This window comes from Balaenoptera ricei, chromosome 14 (genome assembly GCF_028023285.1).
Source record: "Balaenoptera ricei isolate mBalRic1 chromosome 14, mBalRic1.hap2, whole genome shotgun sequence".
Classification (NCBI taxonomy): domain Eukaryota; kingdom Metazoa; phylum Chordata; class Mammalia; order Artiodactyla; family Balaenopteridae; genus Balaenoptera; species Balaenoptera ricei.
Genome location: NC_082652.1, coordinates 7,022,924 through 7,035,463, shown reverse-complemented (window position 1 = coordinate 7,035,463; position 12,540 = coordinate 7,022,924). Strand labels below are relative to the sequence as shown.

General features: G+C 38.1%; 1 protein-coding gene across 11 annotated transcripts in view; it reads right to left on the bottom strand.

Annotated features, from left to right (window-relative positions):
- MPHOSPH9 (M-phase phosphoprotein 9) overlaps positions 1-12,540 on the bottom strand; it is a 55,138-nt gene that overhangs the window by 20,028 nt on the left and 22,570 nt on the right. For all 11 annotated transcript variants that reach the window (XM_059894197.1, XM_059894195.1, XM_059894196.1 and 8 more), the window contains 2 exons: positions 9,103-9,190; positions 7,035-7,250 (listed from right to left, as the gene is read on the bottom strand). In XM_059894197.1, coding sequence (XP_059750180.1) covers positions 7,035-7,250; positions 9,103-9,190 — 304 coding nt within the window. The remainder of the gene's footprint in view (positions 1-7,034; positions 7,251-9,102; positions 9,191-12,540) is intronic.

The following is a 12,540-nucleotide window of genomic DNA, read 5'->3' as shown; positions in this document are numbered from 1 at the left end:
CCAAAAGTATACGAGTAAAGGGGCTCAATGTCTACAACTTACTCTCAAATGGTTCAAGAAAAAAAATATATATATATATAATGTATGTGTGTGAAAAAATATATATATGTGACATGATAAAGCAAATATGGCAAAATGTTAACAACTGGTGATCCTAGGATATAGGAGTATGACAGTTCTTGCAAGTTTTCTGTAAATTTCAATTTATTTCAAAACAGAAAGTAAAACAAATAATTTATTTCAGTCAATGCCCTTTAAGTAAGCAGTATTTGAAAAGATTAAAATGTATTTGCATTGTTCTCTTTGGAATTGTTTGCACACTACCTTTTGTTAAGTTAGTTCCACAGAGTAAAGGTACAATCCCCAAAGTCTAATATAATTAGGTAATTTATTTAAAAATACATAAGTGAGACTTCTGGTGAAAGAAGAGAGATTCATCACAGGATTTTCTTTTTATCCAGAGATCCCACTAAATTAACAATGAAGCAATTAAAGAGAAAACAAAAGAGGTAACAGCAACGAGTGAGAGATTTCAATGAAGATGCAACAAGGCTACAACTTCCAGAGTCTGAATAAAGGATGCTAATGGCAAGTAGGTTGATCTCTTCATAACCCCGAGAGGCTCACAACTTGAACCCCAGGTTCAGTGGTGGGCAGGGTTGAAGCACAAGGCTGACCAAAGGAAGCTGGTTCAAAGTCCTGGGTTAGAGCCCAGGGCCTTTTCCCACCCCATACAGCAGTGGACTGTTCAGCCAGGCAACAGGGCATAGAAGACATGACTGTGAGAGAAAAATGCAACTTTGGAAACACAAGTATGATAGCGGGGTGGGAGGGGGAGGCAAAGAGATAAAGAGAAAATGACTAAGGAAAAGTCTTCAAAAAAAAAACCCACTTGACTCTCCCCTCCCTCACTGCCACCAGAGCCTGGCTGATAGGTTCCAGACAAGAAACCAGAAGACTTTTCTTTGGGAAAACTGAACAACCCCAGAAAAAAAAGACACATTCACACCTGGAGGTTCCCTAACCAAATGCCTGGTGCATCACTTACGACTGCTTGTAAGTGAAGGTACCAGGAAGTAAGTCCCATCTGTGCACACAGAGTCTCCAAATAGCTTTTTACTGCCTCCCTCTTAAATGTGAACCTACCAAAGAACCAACATTTGAAAAAAAAAATTCCATATGAAACAGACTTCAAATCAAAATGAAATGTTAACTTAGAAGAAATAATGAACCAAAACTAAAGAAAAGTATCAAAAGAAAGCTATTATTGGGACCTCCTTGGTGGTCCAGTGGTAAAGAATCCGCCTTACAATGCAGGGGATGTGGGTTCGATCCCTGGTCAGGGAACTAAGGTCCCACATGCCACGGGGCAACTAAGCCCACGTGCCACAACTACTGAGCTCGCGTGCCTCAACTAGACCCCACATGCCGCAAACTACAGAGCCCACGTGCTCTGGAACCCAAAGCGCCACAACTAGAGAAGAGAAAACCTGCACGCCACAGCTAGAGAGAAGCCCACGCGCCACAACAAATGATCCCACGTGCCTCAACGGAGATCCTGTGTGCCGCAACTAAGACCCAACGCAGCCAAAAATAAATAATAAATAAATCTTTAAAAAAAAAGAAAGCTATTATTAATATCCTCAGAGAAATAACAATGTTATATTCACAAAACAAGAACAGAAAGCTCTGAAAAACTAGCAGAGAATAAAGAGCTCTTAGAAAGTAAAAATGAGAAAAGACATAATTAATACTAAGACTGGAAGATAAAGGACAAAGAGGCCATGATGAACACTAAAACATAAATAAGTCTTAGAGAATCAACCCATGCAATACAACATCTACTCATAAAAGTTCCAGAGAAAGAGAAGAGAGAGAGGCAGGAAATTAATAGAGAAATAACATCAGCAAGTTTTGTAGAACTAAAAGACATTAATTTCCAGGTTGGAAGAACCTGTGCCCCAAACACTGTTATGGACTATCAGAATACCAGGAATAAAAAGAAGATGCTAGAAAGCTTCCAGAAGGCTAGTCATGAAAGGCACTGTGTCTGTCAGGAAGCTCTTTCAGGACGCCTGTCCTTGGTACTCAACCATTATGCTGCAAAGAAGCCCAAATGAGGCCACATGGAAGCAAACATGGAAAAAACTGCAGCCTTAGTCGACAGCCATCATCAAAGACCCCAACTTCTGAGTTTCCAGCTAAGGTCCCAGATAATGCTGGGCCGAGATAAGCTGTCCCTGTTAAGCCCAGTCCAAGTTCCTAGACCTCCAAGCCCATGAGCAGAATATGTCCAGTTTGGGGGTCATTTGTTTTGCAGCTCTGGTAACTGCAATGACACCCTAGAGGTACTTGCACACGTTGGCAGAGGAGATACATACAGGAATGGTCATGGGAGTGCTGCTCATAGCAGCAACAAAAAGAAACTGGAAGCAGGAAAATGGATAAATAAATTGTGGAATACTCACACAATGGAATACTACACAGGGATGAAAACAAGTGAATTAGTGCTGTATGCATCAGCTTGGATAAGTCTTACAAAGGAAAGAAAGTTTCAGAACAGTAAATACAGTATGATAGCATTTATAGTTTTAAGATATGCCGAACAAACAACACTGACTAAGCAACCATACAAACATGATGATACAAAGACAGACATTTACTTCTAAGAAGGCAGAGGTAATCAGAAAAGGTACATGGAGGGCCTCAACGGCATCTACAGTATTTTAATTCTTAAGGTGGGTGGTGGGTCTACATGTATGTGTTATATTATTCTTTATACCTTTGTATATACCAGAAATATTTCACATACAAATGTTTAAATAAAAAAGAATAAAAACTACATGTATCAACACGGCAAATCTTAGAAACAATGTTGAGAGAGAAAAACAGGTGGTAGAAGGATACAGTGCAATACAATTCACATATGGTTTACAAACATACAAAACATTACTATATATTGTTTAAAACAACGTGCATATATAGTAGAAGTAAAAAGAACAGAGTGGGGATAACCAAGAGCACGATTAGCATAGCAGGCACCTCTAGGGTGGGAGGGAGAGGAGTAGAAGAGTGTCTTTCAACAGTATCTACGGATGGCCAGTATATGGGGATTTAATGCATTACTCTATACCTTTCTGTGTGCTTAAAATGTTTGACATGATAAATGTGGAAAAAGTCAGTGTTATCCCTGGAAATATTCATGTAATTTCAGCTGAAAACAACATTCTACCTATCCTTTGTGCTTCACTGCTACTCAAATAATGATGGGTTTTTAATTAAAGACAATGACATCCCAGAAGCAATGAACATACCTAGATCTTAAGTTTCTAAATACCATCTTCCACTTAAAGGAACCAGGGCTCCAGGGAAAAATGACGGACTTAAGGCCGGGGCTAGAAAAGTACAAGATGGGCCTGGAACATCCGGCTGTGGCAGGAAGTCTAGATGTGCTCAAAGAATGACGGGAACCTGTCAAAAGGCCACAGAAGCCAGCTTCACACGTACCCCTCAGGCCAAAGCTAAGACAAAGCATCAAAATAATAAACAGAGTAAAAAAGACTACCTCACTGAATAAAATAAGCATCCATGAGTCCACGTTGATAAGCAGAAATAAAGAAGAAAGGAAGACTACTCCCTGCAGTAAAATGTAGAGGGAATCACAGAATTAGAAAAAACACCCTTTGGCAGCCGCCACAGTAATTAGTGGTTTCAGGCAAGACACATCAGGGCATGCTACAGCTAGTGGGTAAAAGTTTGATGAGAAAAAGGTGATTTACAGAGTCTTAAATTACCCTCTCATAAGTTACATGTTAACTGCAGTGGGGGAGGGGCAGGATATAACTTTACAGTGGAGACCCCTGGCAAACCCCACCTTCACCAAGTGACTGGAGTTGACACTCACACAGTTCCCACGGGCCTCCTAACCGGAAGTGCTAAGAGGGGCTCCTGTGCATCACGACAACCCAATCTAACCGCGAAGAAACACACACCCAAACTAAGGACCATTCCACAACGTGCTGGCCAACGGACTCTCTGTGATGACAGATGCGGTCCCCACGCGCTGCCCGACACCGCAGCCACTACCTACGTGTGACCGCTGAGCACCTGAAATGTGGCCAGTGCAACTGGGGAACTGAACTGTTTGTTTTACTTAACTGTAATCAGTGTAAAGTTAAATAGTCACATGTGGCTAGAGGCTACCATGTTAGAGGGCGTAGTTCTATAAAACAATTAGTCTATGATCTTCAAAGAGTTTTAAGGTTATAAAAGACAGAAAAACTGAGGATCTGCTCTAGGTTAAAGGAGATAAAAGAGATGTGACAACTCAATGCAACATGTAGTCCTGGATCGGATCCTGAACAAGGGAAAAAAAGTTTCTTTTGGTATAAGGAATACTTGTGGTATAATTTGCAAAAAATTGAATGGCATGTATAAATTAGATTACTATATTAATGTTAATTTCCTAATTTTGCTATGGTTATATAAAAGACTGCCCTTGTTTTTAAGAAATAGACCTTGAAGTATTTAGAGATGAAGATGCATTATATCTCTAACTTACTCTAAAAAAGTTTGGAAAAAAAAATTTTTTTTTTTTTTTTTTTGAAAAAATCTTTAGACTATATGTGGACCGAATGACAAAGCACATATTATAAAATGTTGACTTTCAGAATCTAGGTGAAGGGTATATGAAAATTATTCACACAATTTTTGCAACTTTCTGTAGGTCTGATGTTAAGAAATACAAGTTTTAAAAACCAGGAGCTCATGTACTCACACACACTAAAATTATACAATTAATGTGTATGAATGAGAACAGTAATAACCAAACCATGTAAAGTTCTAAACAAATATGGCACACTGAACGGAGTGTTCATATGCACTCCCTCCTGAAACTTTACTAAAATGACTATAAAGGAATAAAAAACATAGGGCTTGCTGGTATGATATGCCCAAAATGGTACTTTACCTCTGTGATTTTCCTCCTAATAACCCTAGTCTAATCATGAGAAAAATATTAGACAAATCCCAAGGGACATACTGCAAACTACCTGCCCAGTTCTCCTCAAAACTGTCAAGATCATGAAAAACAGGAAAAGTCTGAGAAACTGTCACAGCCAAGAGGAGCCTAGGAAGACATGAAGACCACATGTAATCTGGTCTGCTAGAGGGAGTCCTGGAGCAGAAAAAGAACATTAGGAAAAAAGCAAGGAAATCTGAATAAACTGTGGTGTTTACTTAATAATAATGTATCAATATTGGCTCATTGGGACTTCCCTGGTGGTCCAGTGGGTAAGACTCCCCGCTCCCAATGCAGGGGGCCGGGGTTCGATCCCTGGTCGGGGAACTAGATCCCACATCCATGCTGCAACCAAGAGTCCACATGCCTTAACTTAGAAGGCTGCATGTGGCAACTAAGACCCGGAGCAGCCAAAATAAACAAACATTAAAAAAAAAAAAATTGGCTCATTAATTGTGGCCAAGGTATCATACTAATGCAAGATGTTAATAACAGGGGAAATGGTGTGGGGCATATGGGAACACTCCACTATCTCCTCAATTTTTCTGTAATTCTAACTGTTCTAAAAAATAAAGTATTTTTTAAAAAGTAAAGTGTGACTGCAACTATAAAAGTTTTCAGATATGGAAGGCCTCAAAATTTGTCTCTTATGCCTTCTTTTTCTCAGGAGATGTACTCTAGCAAAACAGAGTTAAACCAAGAAAGAAGATATAGAATCCACACAAAAGGACAGATTCAATACAGGAAAGAAGCGAAGACAATTCCCAGGATGATGACAAAGGCAAGTCCTAGAAATCTGTGTATCAGACCTCAAGGGCAATCAGTTCAGACTGAAGCAAAGATACTGGGGAGGCGGGAGGAAAGGAAGTGCTATGCATGTAAAAAAAACTAAGCAAGCAGATAAAAAGACAAGGCAATTATTAAGTCTAGGAAAAATAAAAATTGTAAGAGAAAGGAAATGCAATCACTGAACACTGCAACTTAGCTCTGAAAAATATTTGCATAGACATAAGAAACACTGAATTCTGATTCATTTATAAATGATAATATATCATATTTAAAGTCTAAGACACCACTAACCAGAAATCATGCTATTTAATATTATTTACTAAAATACTAAGAGGAAAAAGTGCTGCCAATTAAAATATGACACTATAAAGATGAATTCCAATTTCTGAGTTGTTCAAATGTAAAAGAATAAGCTTCTCAGAATCAATTTAATATATCAATCACATTGGAAAGAGGGGGGGAGTGTTTGTTTGGGGAGCAAATGGTATAAGAAAGCTACACCGTGACCTTGCACAGAGGGTAGTCAATATATAATGTCTGAAACTGACGGGGAAAAAAAAAGAGCAATGTAAGTTTGTTACTTAGAAACATGGAGCAAAACTTTAGAAGGAACGGCTAAAAGAGCTGAAAATAATGGCTTCTAGGGTAGAGGACTCCAAGATAGGGAGAGGTGAAGAAGATTGCTGTTTCTCATTTGATATTTGACCATTTAAACCATTTACATGTATTACCTTCATGAAAATAAATTTTAAAAAACAAAGCAGCAAGAATCAAATCTAAAGCTATGAGAAAGAAAATATCAACAGCCGAAATACTTTCAGATTTTACTTAAAAAAAAAAAAAACAAAAAACCTAAGCCAGTTTCAATGTTATACAAATCTAAATTTTAAGTGAAATTAAATCAAAGTGAAAAATTTTATCAAGCCTGTTCTAAATCTGGTCCACTGTACCTGCCAGACACACAGATGTTGCTTTAAGATAGCTCAAAGGCTGCCCTGCTAGAAACAGAAAGGTGTGGGAGTGACACCATAGTTCTGAAAGCCCTGACTTCCTGCTTTAAGATAAGACCCAACTAACTCGATCAGAAAAGTATACGTATATTTGCAGCTACAGCAAAGTTACATAAAATGAAAATAAACATGGAAAAAAATCATAATAGCTTGTAAGACTACAATATTTGAAATTACTTTTAGCCAACCACGTCACTGAGTTACTTGTCACTTACATCTTGAAACATTTTATTTTCTTGTTTTAGTCTTGCTTCTTTATCATCTGAGAGTTTGTAAGCATTCTCAAATGCCTCTTCTAAATCCTGAAGTCTAGATTTCAGTCGAATGATGGTATTGTCTTTTTCTTTATTACTTGTTCTCATTTCCTCAATTCGTTCCTGCAGAATTTTGGAGGCACCGCTGGCTGCACTGAAGCGTTCTCTGAGATCACTCTACAAAACAAAGACAAGGATAATACATTGTTTTTAATAATAATAAAAAAAATAGATGTCTCAATAGCCGCTAATAATCTGTGGACATTAAATATAAAAGAAAAGTAATAAAACAAAACACATAAATGGAAATGAACAAATTTGATATTCTGTTATATCCTGGGATGGAGACTAGAAAGGATTACCCTATAGAATAATACACAGAAAACCACTGTCTGAGGCATTCTGATTCCAGGACTCACCTGTAGATGACTTTAATGAGGAAAAAATAACCATGGCTATTAGGGAAATGATTCCAAAAGCATAGCTGGAATTTGTTGCCCCACATTAATATTTAGAGGGACAAAAAGCATTTCTTACCCTATTCTCTCACTTACAATGAAAATAAAAGAGAAAATTCAAAACATCTGATATGTCAATATTCATTCAACAATCATTAATTGCAAATCCACTAGATGGCAGGCACTAGGGTGCTAGAAATATAAGATTAACAAGAGGACTTCCCTGGTGGCGCAGTGGTTAAGAATCACCTGCCAATGCAGGGGACACGGGTTCAAGCCCTGGTCCAGGAAGATCCCACATGCCACGGAGCAACTAAGCCCGTGCACCACAACTACTGAGCCTGCGCTCTAGAGCCACAACTACTGAACCTGTGTGCCACAACTACTAAAGCCCATGCGCCTAGAACCCATGCTCCACCTCAATGAGAAGCCCACGCACCACAATGAAGAGTAGCCCCTGCTCACCGCAACTAGAGAAAGCCTGTGGGCAGCAAAAGACCCAGCACGGCTAAAAATACATAAATCAATTAATTTAAAAAAAAAAAAAAAAAAAGATCAACAAGAAAGGTCCCTGACTTCATGAAGTTTATAGTTTAGGAGGAGACAAAGATAACTTAAAAAAACATCAAAACTATCCCAGTTTCAGCACCAAAAAACAACAAAAAACAACAAACAAACAAACAACCCATCAAAGACAAAGAAACAATGTCTAGAATATAACTGGCATTTTGCAGCAAAACACTGTTTGTAAAATTATGCACAGAAGAATAAAACTTGGTAATGCATGGGAAAGAAAAGTTATTTAAGAGGAAAAGGTTAAGCATTCCTAGTTATACACCCAAGAAAGCTGAAAATGCATCCACATAAAATCTTGAAAATATAAATGTTCGTAGCACTATCATTCATAATAGCCAAAAAGTGAAAATAACCCAAACATCCATCACCTGATGGATGGATAAACAAAATGTGGTGTATCCATACTACAGAATATTACTCAGCCATAAAAAAGAGCGAAGTCCTGGTCCATGCTACACTATGGATAAACCTTGAAAACCTGATGCTCAGTGAAAGCAGCCAGACACACAAGGTCACATATGGTTTGATTCTATTGACATCAAATACCCAGAATAGGTAAACCCATAGAAGCAGAAGGCAGAGTAGTGGTTGCTAATGGCTGAGAAGAGCATGTATTGGGGGGAGGTGGCTAAGAGGTTTGGGGTTTCTTTCTGAGTGAGAAAATGTTCTAAAATTAATTGTGGTGATAGTCGCACAAATTTGTGAATATACTAAAGGCCACTGAATTGTACACTCTAGAAGGATGAGTTTCATGATATGCAAATTATATCCCAAATAAAAAATAAAATTTTTAGAGGGTAAAAGTTTATAGTATCATATGAAGCCAGCAGCATTCAAAATATAAACGTAACAATAAGACATCCTAAAGGAGAAGACAAGCAACATACAACCAATGTTTTTATAAAACTATTCATTTGTCTCTAAAGTTCAATTAATAAAAAAACTTACATTTTTAACATTAAGCCACTAGAACAAAAAATATAGTACTTACTTACCACTTCTCTTTCCAGCAAGTTATTCTTATTTTCAAGTGTTCTCACACGACTAGTAGCTTCATTCAGAGCACTATCTAACTGGCCACATCTAGAAACCATATATTGAAACAAAACAATCAAAGACAAAATCCTTTCTCTTAAAAGTATTATAAAAATCTAACTGATTCTCCAACATATTACGTAAAACAAATTCTCCAATGTTAGCCAAGACTAAGGATGCCATTTTAGTAAAATATACCCAATGAACCTGATATTATAGTATCTGGAAAAAATTAAAAATGATATGAAAAGATCCCTAAGAAATATTAGGTGAACAAAGCAAGATATGAGCAGGTATTTGTACATTCACATTCATAGCAGCATAAATTCACAATAGCCAAAAGATGGAAGCAACCTAAGTGTCCACCAAGGGATGAATGGATATAAACAAAATGCAGTATGTGTGTGTGTGTGTGTGTGTGTGTGTGGTGTGTGTACAATGAAGTATTATTCAATGTTAAAAAGGAAAGAAATTCTGACACATGCTACAACATGGAAGAACCTCAAGGACATTATGCTGAGTGAAATAAACCAGACACAAAAGGACAAACACTGTGATTCCATTTATACAAGGTACCCAGAAGCATCAAATTAATAGAGACAAAGTAGAATGATGGTTGCCAGGGGCTGGAGGGAGGGGGTAATGGGGAGTTATTGTTTTATGGGTACAGAATGACAGTTTTGCAAGATAAAAAAAGTTCCGGAAATGGATACTGGTGACAGTTGCACAGCAATGTGAATGGACAATGCCAGTGAACTGTAAACTTAAAAATAGTTAAAATGGTAGATTTAGTTATTTTATCACATTAAAAAATAAAAATTAAATATGCAAGATATAGAAAACTGCATAAAATAACTTGATCTATGAAGAAAATATATATGTATATGCATTACAATTTCTGGAGGGATGCAAAATATTAAGTCTAGGATGTGAAAATAGAAGATGGGGTAGAAAGACTTCATATTAAATCCTTCTGTACTATTTCAAATCAGCATGAACGTTATTCTTATAATTAAAGACTTTCTTTGTAAAGTTAATTACCATAGAACCTCAAAATAAGAAAATACATGGAAGAATTTGGTCACCATTTTGAATCAGTGTTCAATGATGTGTTGCGAATAAAAGCTAATACTTATTTGGCACTGACTACACACTCAGTCTATGTTAAGCACTTTGCATTCATCCTCACAATCCTGTGAGTTAGGACTGCCATCATTCCCATTTGACAGATGAGAATACAGAGACAGAGAAGTTAAGTTTCTCCAGAGTCACACTGGGATTCTAAGCCAGGAAGTCTGGCTCCAGAGTCATGCTCCTACCCACTATGCATTAATGCCTTGCAGAAATGAAATACTGATGAATCTGTTCTTGAAACAAAGATCACTAAATAGTCAAGTGTTGCTGTGTTGTTATTTTTCTGTTGTAATTACCTCACTGATTCCCGTATGCCAGAGATCTCATCCCCCAAGTTGCAATTGTGTGACAATATAAGTGTTAATGGTCCCATCTGCAATAGCAGTGGGATTCCCCAATTTGCAATTCTGAAATCTGAAAAAATTGCTGTGTATACTGACAACATAATATTGGTTTTTGTCTTAGGTAAATCATTTTTCCAGTTCTAAATAACTGCAACTTCCCATTTTGTTTCTACTGTCTTCTGTAACACAGTTTTATATGGTAGGCCAAATCAAGCCCTTTAGGGGTAGTGGTGGGAGAAAATAATGCGTTGCTCTTCATTTGCACGCTATCAGTACATTTACTCCACTACCAAGATTGCTGTTGTTACTGTTATAACACGACCACTTATTTAAAACCCTGACTTCCAATTTGCTCCTCCTACATTCTCTCACTGCTCCGTGTGCTCTAGTAGCTTCTAGACATAAAGATGTTTTAATTAGCTCCCCTTCTTTGGCACCCCGTCTTTGACCTAACAAGGTCTACTGGTCGGCTTCTTTCAGACTTCTGTTTTCCAACAGGAAGTACCTGTGGTCATCTGTGCCTTCTTAAAAAACAAAACAAAACAAAAATAAGAACCAACTTCTCCCAGCCTGGTATCTACTCTTTTCTTTTTGTCCTAGAAAACCTAAAACTGGCCTTTTTTCCTGGCTCTTTTCAAAGTACTTCTCTGCCATTGTACCCCCATCGCCACCACCAACAGCAAAATGGAAGCTACAGAAAGGATCAGGATCAAGACAGCATGTTAACTACCACAGCGACCACACGCTAGTACAAAAGCTAGTTTTCCGGGCGTCCCTGGTGGCGCAGCGGTTAAGCATCCACCTGTCAATGCAGGGGACACGGGTTCGAGCCCTGGTCCAGGAAGATCCCACATGCCAGAGAGCAACTAAGCCCGCGCTCCACAACTACTGAGCCTGCGCTCTAGAGCCCGCGAGCCACAACTACTGAGCCCTTGCCACAACTACTGAGCCCATGTGCCTAGAGCCCTTGCTCCACAACAAGAAAAGCCACTGCAATGAGAAGGCTGTGCACCACAACAAAGACCCAACACAGCCAAAGAGATAAATAGATAAATAAATAAATAAAAGCTAGTTTTCCTAGAATTCTCCAAGTTAAACTGTTAACTGGATCAGATTTCAGTTCCTTCCCAATCTTTTCTCAAGGGGTTTTGTCTTTTTTGCCCTAGAGAAGACTTTGCTGTCACCTAGACTCCATCAGTTTTCAATCTGTTTAATTCCATTTGTAAAGTATGTTGCAAGTACGCTGTTATTTTTTAATTTTTTTAATTTTTTTTGGCCATGCCTCATGGCATGTGGGATCTTAGTTCCTTGACCAAGGATCGAACCCAAGCCACCTGCAGTGGAAGCATGGAGTCTTAAATTAACCACTGGACAGCCAGGGAAGTCCCTCAAGTATGCTGTTATTAATATTAGTAAAAGCATCAAATTTTGTAAATGATTCTCTCCCTAAAATAAGTGGAAAGCTATCCCTAGTATAAGACCATTCTCCCCTGTGTGTCTATGGTTTTTTTGAATGAGATAACTGTTTCCACAGGTTCAAGAGTGTCTGGGTTAAAGTTATGCATATCTGGGTATGAAGAAAGGTTGAGAACTGCCCCAGGACATCAATCATAGACTTATTAGGGAATCCGTAGAGCATTAATCCTCCCATAAATGACATTCCTTTACATATACAAAATCTGCTCAACTATTTCAGTATTTCGCCCACACAAAACAAATGTCCTCATCAATTATCAGTGTTTTGTAAGAGGATGGCTCAAATCTTTATTTTTTGGCTGCACCCACGGCTTGCGGGATTTTAGTTCCTCAACCAGGGATTGAACCCGGGCCCTAAGCAGTGAGAGCAAGGAGTCCTAACCACTGGACTGCCAGGGAATTCCCTCAAATCTTTAAAAATAATTACTTAGGCAAACATGTTTC